This window comes from Microtus pennsylvanicus, chromosome 8, assembly GCF_037038515.1.
Source record: "Microtus pennsylvanicus isolate mMicPen1 chromosome 8, mMicPen1.hap1, whole genome shotgun sequence".
Lineage (NCBI taxonomy): Eukaryota > Metazoa > Chordata > Mammalia > Rodentia > Cricetidae > Microtus > Microtus pennsylvanicus.
Window position 1 is genome coordinate 88,876,419 of NC_134586.1, and position 13,956 is coordinate 88,890,374.

At 43.8% G+C, this 13,956-nt stretch overlaps 1 protein-coding gene across 1 annotated transcript; it reads left to right on the forward strand.

Annotated features, from left to right (window-relative positions):
• Positions 1 to 1,914: 1,914 nt before the first annotated feature.
• Positions 1,915 to 12,603, forward strand: Ttc32 (tetratricopeptide repeat domain 32). Its single transcript, XM_075984004.1, has 3 exons — positions 1,915 to 2,119; positions 8,473 to 8,639; positions 9,488 to 12,603. Exons 1-3 carry the CDS (start codon positions 1,980 to 1,982, stop codon positions 9,649 to 9,651), a joined length of 471 nt encoding a protein of 156 aa, XP_075840119.1. The 5' UTR covers positions 1,915 to 1,979; the 3' UTR covers positions 9,652 to 12,603.
• The last annotated feature ends 1,353 nt before the right edge of the window (positions 12,604 to 13,956 follow it).

Consider the following 13,956-nt stretch of genomic DNA (forward strand, 5'->3'; position numbering starts at 1 on the left):
ATATGGACTCACTAATAGCAGTTACAGTAAAAAGGGTTTCATTTTGCACACAGTTTTTCTTCTTTCATTCTGCTAAAGTGGGATGTTACACTGGTTAGTTTTCACGGGCTGAGTTATTCTTGTATTTCAGGAGTAATTCCCATTTGGTTCCAGTCTATAATTCTTTCACTGTATTGCTGTATTTGATATGGTAGTCTTTTGTTGAGTTTTCTATTGACGCAGGCTGGAGAAATGGTTCAGCCATTAAAGGATAGGCTCACAACCAAAATGTCAAATTTGGCATTAATGTACTCACAGAGGATAAGGTCTGTAGTTTTCTTCTACTGAAATGGTTCTCAGTCTGTGGGTTGCAACACTTTTGGAGTTGCCTAGGACCACAAGAAACACAGATATTTACATTATTATTCCTTACAGTAGCAAAATTACAGTGATGAAGTAGCCACAAAAATGATTTTATGGTTGGGGGTCACAACATGAGGACCTGTATTAAAGGGTCACAGCGTTAGGATGACTGAGAACCAGTGCTCTATTATCTGCTAAGTATTGATATTGCAATTCCAAGCATTGCTCTACAAAATGATGTATGATGTGTTTTTTTTTTCCTGTTGTTTTTAGAATTAAAGGGCTGGCGTTGACTCTTCCTTAAATGCTTATAATCACCGGGGTAGCCAGCAGATCTAAAACATCAGTCTCTCCCAGTTAGAGGTCTGTTGGTTTTCCTAGTTCTTCAGGAGTCAACATTGATTTCTATTGACTTTCCCAGCCAACCTTTACAGAAAAAAAAACATGATACTAACCATCATCTAACTTAAAAAGACTTTGGTGCCAGGCAGTGGTGGTGCACACCTTTAATCCCAGCACTCAGGATCAGAGGCAGGCAGATCTCTGAGTTGGAGGCCAGCCTGCTCTACAGAGTGAGTTCCAGGACATCCAGGGCTACAAAGAGAAATCCTATCTCAAAAGAAACTAAAAAAACCCTACACCAAACAAAAAACTAAAAAGACTTTGCTTTCCTGCTAAGCTGCAAGGTTCTGAGGACAAAAAGCTTTGTTCACTGTATTAATCCCACTTTTAAAATCTGTGTGCACCACACTGTAGACTTAATATACACTTGTTCAGCAGGAAGTTCTATGTTAATAAGATTACAATTATTTTATGTCCTTCTTCTCTGACCTTTGCTTTTATACCCAATTTCACCAAATGCCTCATAATATCTATTTTGTGTCACTGTCACCATGTTAGTCTGGGTCACTTAAAAATGAATTCATTCGATTCAGTTTTGGGGGCTGAGGAGTCCATGTATGTATAGGCCTTCTTGCCTCACCATAGCATAGTACACGCCATACAAAGAACAGGTGTGGAGCAGTGTGCCTTTTAAATGACTGGCACTAGTGTATTCCTGAGGGTGGAGCCCCCTGTACTGGGCCGCGCATCAGCACACTGTTCCGCTCGGGCGGGGTGGACATGCAAGCAAGCTACCGCACACCTTTTCCACTTAACTGCATTCTTTTTATTTTTGGAACTTACTGTTTTAAATATGTAGCTTTTAATTCACCCAGAATCAGCACATAAGCACCGTATGTTAAGTGCTTTCTTAAAAACCTCTCTAGAACAATAGGAACTGACTCCAGGGCCAATCTCCTCCCTTCCTGGCATCAGGCTCCTCAAATAAATATATATGCACATAACTATATCTAATCTCTATCGTCTACCTACCTACCTACTTAATCATCTACCTACCCGCCCATCCAACTAGTATGTACGTATGCATGTACGTATGTATGTACATATACACGCATCACTGAGATTTTAATTCTCTTAATTTCCCGCCAGCTTCGCCAGGTGCTGGCAGATATCTCGCGATATGACGGGTCCTCAAACAGGACAAACTTCCTCATTCTTTAGTGGGCCCTTCCGTTGGCCAATGAAGTCCGGTGTGCGGGCCGCTGTGGTTCCGCTTCCACCCGAGCGAGGCGGCCATGGCTGAGCCGCCGGACCGGGAGAGCCGGGAGACGCCGGCCGCCCTGGCGCTGGCCCAGGATCGCTTCGCCAGGGGCGAATTTGCCGAGGCGCAGGCGCTGTACTCGGCGTTCATTGGCCAGTGCGCGAGTCGCGGGAGGTAACTATCGCGAGACGCGGACCGCGCGGGGTGGTCCTCGCACGGACGCGGTCTTCGGAGCCGGGACCGCGCATCCAGGGGCCGTGAGACGCTGGTCTCCCCAACGGCCAGGGGAGGCCGCGTCCCCGGGCCGGGAAGGTGGCCCTGCTGCACCGTCATCCTAATGATCCCGGGGAGAGCTTTGCGAAGGTTCCAGTTCAGAAGCTAAGGCTTCTTAATAAGACAGCCTATAGCACCCCAAGATAACTTTCTACGGAATTTCCGTCGGTGGCATTTTTATTGACCAGTAAAGCTCTCTGTCATTTGGATGTTTGGGTTTGAGAAGTTTATCAAGATACACATCTGAGCGCCTGAATTGAGCCAGATGTCTGTGAAAGTCCGGCTACTAAGGTTTTGACATCTAGGGGGTCTTGACTAGGTTCCTGTTGTCTGCCAGTTAAAGAATTAAGAGGCAGTAAAAATCTCAAGGAATGAGGAGACATGGGGCAAGCAGAGCGGAGGGGGATTTCAGGAATCCCCAAATTCAGTGTTCTGGGGGATTTAAGGGACTGAGGTTGGTTAGCTTAAACAGTGGGTGGCTGAAAAAGCCTTCAACTTTGTCCTAAACACGTCCTGACCCAGCTTTGAACTTGTGTAGAAGGGCAGATCTATCAGCAGGGGGCCCTGCTGCTGGGAGAAGGGAGAAAAGTCTCACCAGGCCTCCTTTTTAGGCTGCCAGGTTTTTGTTTCAGGTCAGCAGGGTAAGGAAGAAGCCGGCCAGCTTGTCCAGGCTCCTTTCCTGCTCTATCTACCTGTCAGGGAATTCTTAACTCCCAGTCCCTCTCTCTGTGTTGGTTGTGAATTGGTCGTTAAATCTGGAGGCTTGATCCAACTCAGGAGAAACTTTCTGTCTGCCGGTTCACACTTCCCCTGTAAGCACTTGAAGTCTGGTTTTACTCTTTGTGATGTTAGCAGGCGCGTTAGCTTCTCTGCTGATGCCTGGGTCTGTAGCATTACTATGTCAAACTTAGCCTTTGTTGTGCTTGTGGATGGTGTGACGTGAACACAGAGAAATAGGTTGGGCAATTTTTCGATTCTTGTGTGACCTGAAACATCACACTTCTCTTGGAAGGTTTTTTTTTGTTTGTTTGTTTTTGAGACAAGGTTTCCCTGTGTAGTCCTGGCTATCCTGGAACTCTCTCTGTATACCAGGCTGGCCCTGAATTCAGAGATCCACCTGTCTCTGCCTCTCACAGTGCTGGGATTAAAAGCGTGCGCCACTATGCCTGGCTCATCCTAGAAGATTTCTCAATAGAATTCAAAGTTGTCTTTTGTGTGAGATCTAATACTGAAGGCGGCATTCTTATTTGTTTCTAAGACTCACGGGGCATTAAGCCAGAAAGCTAAAATTGCTTTCTTATTTTAGTACTTTATTAACAGGATATCTAATAGAAATGTCTTTTTTTTCTTTTTTATTGAGAAAAGGAAAAATAATGTTTCCGCCTCCTCCCAGCCTCCCATTTCCCTCCCCCTCCTCCCACCCTTCTCCCCCTCCCTCCACTCCTCTCCCCCTCCCTCTCCAGTCCAAAGAGCAGTCAGGGTTCCCTGCCCTGTGGAAAGTCCAAGGTCCTCCCCCCTCTGTCCATGTCTAGGAAGGTGAACATCCAAACTGGCTAGGCACCCACAAAGCCAGAACATGAAGTAGGATCAAAACCCAGTGCCATTGTCCTTGGCTTCTCATCAGCCCTCATTGTTTGCCATGTTCAGAGAGTCCGGTTTTATCCCATGCTTTTTCAGTCACAGTCCAACTGGCCTTGGTGAGCTCCCAATAGATCAGCCCCACTGTCTCAGTGGGTGGGTGCACCCCTCATGGTCCTGACTTCCTTGCTCATGTTCTCCCTCCTTCCGCTCCTCATTGGGACCTTGGGAGCTCAGTCCAGTGCTCCAGTGTGGGTCTCTGTCTCTATCTCCATCCATCACCAGATGAAGGTTCTATGGTGATATGCAAGATATTCGTCAATATTGCTAGAGGATAGGGTCATTTCAGGTTCCCTATCCTCAGCTGCCCAAGGAACTAACTGGGGACATCGCCTTGCGCTCTCTTGCCAACCCTAAGGTGGCTCCCTTAACTAAGAATTTTGCTTCCCTGCTCCCCTATCCAACCTTCCTTTATCCCAATCATCCTGTTTCCTCAAGTTCCCCCCATCCTACCCTTCTCACTTTTATCTCCCCATCTCCCCTTACCCCCATCCCACCCCACCCCCAAGATCCCAATTTTCTCCCCAGCAATTTTGTCTACTTCCTATAGCCAAGAGGATAACTATATGTTTTTCCTTGGGTTCACCTTCTTATTTAGCTTCTTTAGGTTCACCAATTGTAGACTCCGTGACCCTTATTTATGGCTAGAAACCAATTATGAGTGAGTACATCCCATGTTCATCTTTTTGGGTCTGGGTTACCTCACTCAGGATAGTGTTTTCTATTTCCATCCATTTGCATGCAAAATTCGCGAAGTCATTGATTTTTACCGCAGCGTAGTACTCTAATGTGTATATATTCCACACTTTCTTCATCCATCCTTCCATTGAAGGGCATCTAGGTTGTTTCCAGGTTCTGGCTATTACAAATAATACTGCTATGAACATAGTTGAACAAATGCTTTTGTCATATGATAGGGCATCTCCTGGGTATATTCCCAAGAATGGTATTGCTGGGTCTAGGGGTAGGTTGATTCCAAATTTCCTGAGAAACCGAAACACTTATTTCCAAAGTGGTTGCACAAGATTGCATTCCCACCAGTAATAGCCAGAAATGTCTTTAAAAATTACAGTATTTTTATTAATTCTTTGAGAATTTCATACAATGTATTCTGATAATCTTCACCCCCCCCCAATCTTAACTCCACTGAGCTCTGCTCATACTTCTTCACCTTTTTTGGGGGAAGGGGTAAACAGGTCCCATTTTGTGCTGCCCATCTACTCCAGTATGTGGGCTATGGTCCACCTAGCAGGGGCCATACCCTTAAAGAAAACTCACCCTCCCTCCCTCCCTCCCTCTCTCCCTCCCTCCCTCCCTCCCTCCCTCCCTCCCTCCCTCCCTCCCTCCCTCCCTCTTCCTCTCTGATTCCCTTAGGGCTCTATATCTCTTCTGGGGTAGGGACTGTGCCCCCTGCTCCGTGCTGGAGTGTTAACCGTCTTGATGGTGTGCAGACAACCACAGCTTGTCTGAGTGAGTCGGGTGCAGTGGCCCTGCCATGCGCAGAAATCACAGTTTCGCTGTTTCAACCCCAGGCTCTTGCAGTTTTTCTGACTCTCTTCCCCATCCCACACCAGCCTTGGGGGAAAGGGTTATGAATGTAAGCAGAGCACTCCACTGACACTTTATTAACACAGAGATGCTAAAATGATGTTAGTATTCCTCTTTCACCCCCCCCCCCCCCCCCCGCACACACACTGAAAAAGGCTGGCCAACACAGGGGACTTGGTTTCTATTGTTGTCCTCAGGAAGTTTAAGAAGCAGCAACAGGTATGTTGGCACTACTTGGGCTCATTATTCTTCCCCCTTTGCAGGTTTCAGCCCAAGAACCCATGTCTGCCTGGTGTAGGTAGGAGCTCAGCATGCTCACGTTCTAGTCTCAGCACCACTGTATTGCTGGCACTTTTTCTCTGGCCAGTTTCTCGTCTGTAAAATCAGTTTCCTTAGAGTTCAAAACTTGAAGTCTGTCAGTTCAACTTGTGCCCTTAAATATGCCTTTGGAAAGTTAAATTTATTTTTTAAAACATTGGGTGGCTGAATCATTTTTGAAATAGTGTTTATAATCCTTGACTGCTTTTCACTGTGACTTGTCATTTTTTTAATAGCCAAGGTGCAGCTTTAGCCGTAATTTAACTTTTCAAATAATTATCTTGTCCAATGTTATCGCATATAAAATTCCATATTTAGATTAGGTAGATGCAGTATAGATAATACTGTCCTGGATATCAGTGTGTAAAGGTGCTTGCCATACAAACCTGAGTCCCACCCTGGAATGCCTGTGAAGCTGGAAGGAGACCCACTCTGCAGGACCCCTACAGATACACGATGGCGTGTGTCCTCCCACCACACACACAATAAATAAATTCCCCAAAGAAATACTGTCTTTAAAAAATATCAGTATTATAACAATAAAAGTCAATGTGTTGGTCCATCTCCCACTCTCTTTAAAAAATGATTTCTTATAAATCATATGGGTCTTTTGCCTACATATGTGTCTGTGTATCAGGTACATGCAGTATCCACAGAGGCCAGGAGAGGTCATTAGATTCTCTGGCACTGAAGTTACAGATGGTTGTGAGCCACCATGTGTGTAGTAGGAGCTGCGGGTTGCATTCCTGCCGCCCTGCTCCCAGCCACCTGGCTAGCTTATGCCCTGAAATAACAACACACAAACTGTATTCATTTTAACACTGCCTGGCCCATTTCTATTAATGTGTGTAGCACCGAGGTGCGCTTACTGGGAAGATTCTAGCCTACGTCCATCCTGGGTCGGAGCTTAATCACATCTGCCTCAGAGAGCAGAGCTATGGGATCTGTCTGAGGCATCTTACCTCACTTCCTCTTCCTCCCAGCATTCTGTTCCGTTTACTCCACCCACCTATGTTCTAACCTATCAGGGCCAAGCAGTTTCTTTATTAATTAACCAATGACCTTTTTCCATCACATGTGGGCTGCTGGGATTCGAACCTGGGTCCTCTGGAAGAGCAACAAGTGCTCTTAACTGTTGAGACAACTCTTCAGCCCCTGCCCATGTCTTTAAGACTGCAAACAAAATGTTTGCTTTCATGAAAAGTAGGATTTTAGAATTGGCTTTAATGAAATTTAACTTTCTGCAATTATCTGAGGATTAGAATTTATAACAAAGCTTTGGGACCTCAAATGAATAATGAAAATTTTACCAAAGTCCCAAGGTGGCATTTTTTTTTCTGAAGTGTGGGAGCATCAGGTCAGCTAGTGACCTAATAGATAGAGGACACACCGTTCTGTCCTTTATCCTTTAAGGGTGGTGTTAGTGGCCATCAGAGGCATCCTTGTGTCCCTCAGACTTTCTCAGGCAGAGCTGACAGAACAAAGTCTCTTAAGTTGCCACAGCTCCTCCCACTGTTAGGAAGTCTGCACTGCAGGACCATGTGGGCCTGGTGGGACATCTTTGCACTAGGGAGGCGGAGACCAGCCGCCTCAACAAAGTGAATTCCAGGCTGAAAAACCAAAACAGTCAAACAAAATAAACTGCAAGGACCCCTGTGTGTTGCAGTAGCCACTTCCTCAGGGATTGATATGTCATGAGAAACAGCAGATGGGCCAGCGATACGGCTCATCAGGTATATGTGCTTGCTGTGCCAGCCTGGAAACTGAGTTCGATTCCTGGAGCCCATGTAAAGGTGGAGAGAGAGAGAACTGATGTCACAGAGGATTTACTTCTTTCCATGTGCCTGCTTCACACACATATAATATGTGTTATATACACATTTTATTTTTCAGGAAAAAAAACTAAATGACTACGGTTAACAATATTTCTGAGGACTATACTTTGTACCAGCAAGTATAACAGAAGATGGGTTGATGTGTAGTTCCTCTGTTTGGTTCAAATTTGACAGTCAACTTTGGGCAAAAAAGAGAAAAGGAAGGAAGGAAGGGAGGGAGGGAGGAAGGAAGGAAGGAAGGAAGGAAGGAAGGAAGGAAGGCAGGCAGGCAGACAGAAATGAAGACAGAAATACCCCTGACTCAGAGCAGTGAAGATAGCTTGTTGTAGGTAGTGTGGGGGAGGCTTTGACCTGATGGCTGCTCCTACAGGTCCACACCAGCTGCTGGGTGTCTGGGCTCTCATGGGAAGGACAGAACTGTGGAATATTCCACTAACGGTTAGCCACTGCTTAACCAGTGTTTCGTTACTGGGAGAAAATGATTTCAGATCTCATTGTTTGAAGACCACTTACATTTTTGAGTAAATTAAAACTGACTGTGATACGTTTGTAGCACTCTGCTACCTTGGCGCGCTTTCCTCGATAGGATGTATCTATTCCCTCCAGTGTGGGCTCTAAAAATGTTCAACAATCATTTTAGTATTGGGCAAATGTAGGCAATGACCAGGGGCTTTGAAGACTCTGAAATGCATGGACTTCAAATCCACGTTGTGCTGTAGCCACAGGAGAGTCACCCGTGGCTCTAAACAGGAATGGATTTCCGTTTCTCAAGCGCCTTTTGCTTCTTCAGCTTGGCGGTTCAGCTTTTCCACAGTGTGTTGTAGGCTATGGAGTTTGACAGTGCCCTAAAGAACATGGGAGTGGAAGTGAAGGGAGTTGAACAATGTGTTTTTAATGTGGACTTTTTGTTTAAAGCAAATGCAGCCCCGAGGATTTGGCCACCGCATATAACAACAGGGGGCAAACCAAGTACTTCAGCGTTGATTTTTATGAAGCCATGGACGACTACACATCTGCTATAGAAATCCTGCCCAACTTTGAAGTGCCGTATTACAACAGGGGCTTGATACGCTACAGGCTGGGTAAGGTTTGTTTGTTTGTTTCTCCCCCCTCCCCTCTTTTTTCTTTTTCTTTTCTTTTCGCATGGACTGTATTCCGTTGCTTCAGAGTGATCAATTCTTGTGAAGGAATCAAGTTTGACAGTTAGGTGAAATTTAGGTTTAGAGCTAAGGAATGAGGGAAGCGTTCCTGAGGGTTTTTGGTTTTGTTTTGTTTTAGGCATTTCCTAGACATTATAGACCACAGCAGAGCCCTGCTGTGGAAATGGGACCTGGACGCAGGAGCAAGGGTGACCCTGTTACTCTGCGCCTGCGTATTCCCAGCCTCAAAAATTAGGGTAATGCTGAAGTGTGCCTGTGATTCTTTGTGGTTGAAAGGCAGGGGGCAGTCCAAAGTGAAATTCTTAAAAACCAATTTAACGGGGCTTTGGATATTGTTTCCCATTGAAAAGAAAAAGAAAAAAATCTATTTCTCAGTTTTACTGCAGCTACGTAAAACGGGTGATATAATTTTGTGGAAATTTTATGATGGTTTATATGCTGCCCACCTATGAAGTCTGGTAGAAGCCATCGCTAATTTTCTGTGGTTTTGGTGTTTTGTTTTGTTAGAGGTTGAACCCAGGGCCTCATGTTTGTTAGATGAGTGCTGAGCACCCTTCCCTACCCTCCAGCGCTGATTTTAGACTCCCTTGTTCAGAAGGGCACACATTACTGTGACAGACCACCTTAGAGCACTTGAGAGAGGCAGCTTCCTTTCAGAGGCAATTTTAAAAGCTCATAAATGTGAAAATCTGTATATCCAAACTTGACTGTACAGTTGTGGAAATCCTCAACTTTTCTTTCTCTTGTTTGTCTCTGGGATTCTGACATAGGGTACTTTGATGAAGCTCTGGAAGATTTCAAGAAGGCACTGGACCTCAATCCTGAGTTTCAAGATGCTGTTTTGAGCTTCAAACAGACTATTTTAGACAAAGAAGAAAAACAAAGAAGAAATGCTGAGAAAAATACTGAAACTTTTAATTTATTGAAATTTTAACTCATAATCCTTAAACCTCAACTAAGATACACGTGGAACACTTTTGATTATATGTAAGAGGCTGCATTTTAGAAGTGAAAGTAAAATAATATGTTTAATCAAAGTTATTCATTTCAAGGAGAGACCATGTTGGATAGACCTTTTAATAGAGTAAATAAATAATATCAATGTACATTATTATAGTAAAATATTTAAATCAATATGTATTATTTTTACTAAAGGTTTTATTTTTACCACATGTTTGTATTCCCAACTTTTAATTTTTTTTCCTACCCAGAGAAAGGTTGCTGGTAAGAATACAGTCCAGACACAAATGCCTCACATAGGTTCACCAGTGAATGTACTACATTTGCTTTTTCTGTGTAGCTAAAACCAAAACCTTTCACTTCAAAGTCTGAGGCAGGAGGATTGCTGTGAGTTCGAGGCCAGCCTGGGCTATTGGAGCCCTCAAACAAAACTCAACAAAATAAGACAAAACCGAGACAGATTTTTTTGCTGACCCACTTGAGAATGAGATACTGACGTCACAGTTCTTCACCCCTAAACAGTTCCTCCCTCATTTTCGTAAGGACAATCCTTCACGGCCACACGCCACTGTAACACCTAGTAAAAATAATACTCTAGTGTGCTCCATATCCAGGCCATGTTCACATTTTCCCCGTGACTTCAGATAATTGCATCCCGTTCTCCTGTCTCAGTTCTTTTCCTCTGGGGTCATCCCTGCTCATTTTCTCTCCACACCTCTTTGAGAACTCACTCCCTTTACATATGGTAATGGGTCGAGAGACAGGACTCCTGGGCTTCAAAATAAGCACTCGCTTATGAGAGAGCAGTTGGAAACAATTCTTCTGCGCTTGATTTTTTTTTAATAAAAATTATTAGAAAGATGGGCAAAAGTTTAAGTATCAAATATAGTTTCTGTCTCTGGATGACTATAATAATTGACACCAGCGCGTTTCTCGAATACTTAGTACAAGCTAAATCCTGCTCAAAGTCTTCATGAAATGAGCAGGGTGGAGAGGGAGACGACAGAGACCAAAGCACACGTTAACGCAAAGCTTCAAGATTCTGTTCTGGGTTCTGCCAACAAACAGCAGGGCTCCCAGGACCTGGGAAGAGCCCGGAGGAAGCCAGCCAAAGCCAGCCTGTCCCTTCCACAGCTTTGTTTTTATTGTTGTGGTTTGGCATCCAAGATACAGACCCTCAACTTGAGGTCTCCCAAACTGGTTTATTGCTGCTGTGGGAAAGCTGCTCTGGGCGGAAATTGCCCCCATTGGAGAGAGACATTTGCCTGGCGTTGCAGCCGGCAGAACTCCCTTGGTTTCAGATGCCATCATTATCATTACCCTTAACTGGATTTTTTTTTCTTTTTCTTCTCTTTGTTTCGAAGTGGTCTCATGAAGGAGAGACAGCAAATCCCCTCTTCGTCTTTCGTAAATAACATCCGGCGAAATCCTCGGAGAATCCGCAGGTGAATGAGTACGCAGGGAAATTAGGTGCGGAGGCCAGAAATGAAAAGTTTTATTTTGGTAATCGCTCACATTTTCCAAAATGATTTATTTCTGTTGGGAAGGGCATTAAAAGAATTTATAATGTTGTATGAAAGCAGAAAGCTCGCTTTTAAAACGGCTTTTCTGTTAAAAAATAAAAATAAAGGAACGCAAGCTATCCTGACCTTGGGACAGCTAAACACAGTTCCACCCAGAGAATCAAGTAATACTTAAACAATTTTATTTTCTCTTGGCTCATGCTCTCTCTCTTTTTTACCCACGACTGGAATCAGATGTAGTATGAAAACGAAAACTTGTTAAAACATTTTCATTTGCTTTGCTACATTTTATCACTCAAAGTTTCTTCATTTCTCAGAAAAACATTTAGGATCAGCCCTCGCCTCCACTTCGTCTCCCTTGTTTTAAACTGGACGTAGCTAAACATTTTACCACTTTTATCTTCTCCAGAATTAGGCCTCTCACATCCACGGCCCATTTCTCATTGGCCGAGCGATACCTGGGGTGTTTAAATGTTGTTTATTCTCATGATTGTTCCAGTACCCCCAAATCCAGTTCACTGCTGCTAGAAAAATGCCTAAACTATTACCTGGCATTCCCCCCTCTGCAAAAAAACAAAACAAAACCAAACAAATAGAAAGGACTTGCAGTTCATTATACAAATTGTTTCACAAAGGATAGTAAAATGGAATAAGTGGATTTCAGTTGCTTTCAAGTCTAGAAAGTTATTTGTAACCCTGGCTGAGAAACATGGATCAGTTTTTCTCTTCCAAGGCTGGAACTGAATGAAGCCCCTGGACTGATCTGACAATAGCAAACTACAGGGAGAGAGCAAGCTAGATCCCAGTCAGCCCCATCACCATCTGATTGTTCCTTCTGGGTGGTCCTGGGCTCCCTGGCATTCGCTGGCATCTCTACCCTACAGGGTTACCGGTATGCCATTTTAGATGTTGGAAATATTTTGGGGGGCATCATATACTTTATTCCCATCACTAAGGGCAAACCACTTCACTATTTATACTGTGCTAAGACTCAAAGTCTTTTCTGCCGAGGCTAGATGCTTTGAAACTTTAACTGGAAGTCTCACATAGTTAAATCCTTCTCTTACTTAAGGACTTCAGTTTGTCAACTAAAATGCTTCTGAGTGAAAGCTATTAGCAATGAAGAAAACGTTTCTGTTATGTTTAATTGGAAATTTATACATTCTATTTTATCCCACCTTTCTTTTTTTTTGTTCTTTTTGTTTTTCAAGCTAGTTTGTGTGTATGTGTGTGTGTGTAGCCCTGGTTGTCTTGGAACTTGCTTTGTAGACCAGGCTGGCCTCGAGCTCAGAGATCTGCCTTCTTCTGTCTCCCAAGTGTGGGAACTAAGCTGTCTGTATACCACTGTACCCGGCTCAATGTCACAAATAGAAAAATAAATCAGTGACAAGTGTCTAAAACAATGTAAACCAGTAGTTTGTGTATAAACTTATAGAATCAATGTTTACTTTTTTCCTGAATTATTATGAAACAGTCTTATTAGGATATAATTTACATATTCAACTTGTCCATTTGAAGTTATAGTTAGGAGGTTTGAATTATATTCTGAGTTTCTGCACTAGTTTTTATAAATCTTTTTCAGGCTTTGTTGGGATATCTCATGCTTTTGTCTGCGAAGAATACTTAGTGTAGAAAAACCCCTTTAGCTGAATTTTAAAGACTAACCACAAGCATGCTTCAAGTAGCACATACACAAGACAGGTCAAAGGCGCTGCCTCTCCTGGCCCCCTCTAAACATACCACACGGTTTAAGCCTTTTTAATCGTCTGTGGCTAGAAACCTGAGTTGAGAAAACGGCTATATCTGCCTGGAACAATAATGTTAGATTTACTTGGGTTGTTTGAGTTAACAAATGATTGTTTTGAGAAATTAGTTGTTGGGGCTGGAGTGATGTCTTAGGTGTTAGGAGCATTGGGTGCTCTTCCAGAGGACCCTGGTTTAATTGCCAGCCCACATGGTGGCTCACAGTAACTCCACTTCCAGGGGATCCAGTTCCACCTTCTGGCCTCCTCTGGCTCTTCATGCATTTGGTACTCAGACATATACATATGAAATAATAACATTAAATCAGTGGTCAAGATGTGTGATGGGAGAACCCAGTGCAGTGATGGAGAGCTGCTGCTGTGGGCACCTTGTACAGTTTTAGTGTCTGTGCAGGGTTAGATCTTGGTGTTTTCGGTATTTCTAAAAAAAATGCCAGTTAATCAGGGAAATGGCATTCCAATTTGAAATGGCAATAGAGCAAAGAGGGGAGAGGGTTACAGCATTTTAAGCCAGTGTTAGGGGACCTCAAAAGACTCTTCTCTCCATGAAGATGAAAGGATAATAAATACAGTTATGATTTTTTCCATGTAAGGTTTTTCTTAGTAACCTTAAAAAGCAGCTCATGCTTTTTAAAATGATAGGAAAACAAAAACACAAACTCAAGGGTGAGAGACGAATGATGGAAACCAATACGTGAGAAACCAGAAGGCTGGGCCTGGGGTGTGCAGATGGCGGTGAACAGAGAGCGGCTGTGTCCCACGTCCGTGATGCCAGTGTGTATGGTGGAGCTGCGGCCAAGACAGGAACTTCCCAAGTCCATATGGACATCCGCAACCACAGTTAGGACCAAGACAGGAACTTCCCAAGTCCATACGGACATCCGCAACCACAGTTAGGATCAAGACAGGAACTTCCCAAGTCCATACGGACATCTGCAACCACAGTTAGGATCAATTAAGTTTTGTTCTGAAGCTGGCATCAATTCAAAGTAG

Excerpts from the sequence above, each read along its gene's own strand:
- Ttc32 (XM_075984004.1), top strand. The coding sequence starts at position 1,980 with ATGGCTGAGCCGCCGGACCGGGAGAGCCGGGAGACGCCGGCCGCCCTG. Across the intron at positions 2,120-8,472 it reads CAGTGCGCGAGTCGCGGGAG|CAAATGCAGCCCCGAGGATT; the intron begins GTAACTATCGCG and ends TTTTGTTTAAAG. Across the intron at positions 8,640-9,487 it reads CTTGATACGCTACAGGCTGG|GGTACTTTGATGAAGCTCTG; the intron begins GTAAGGTTTGTT and ends ATTCTGACATAG.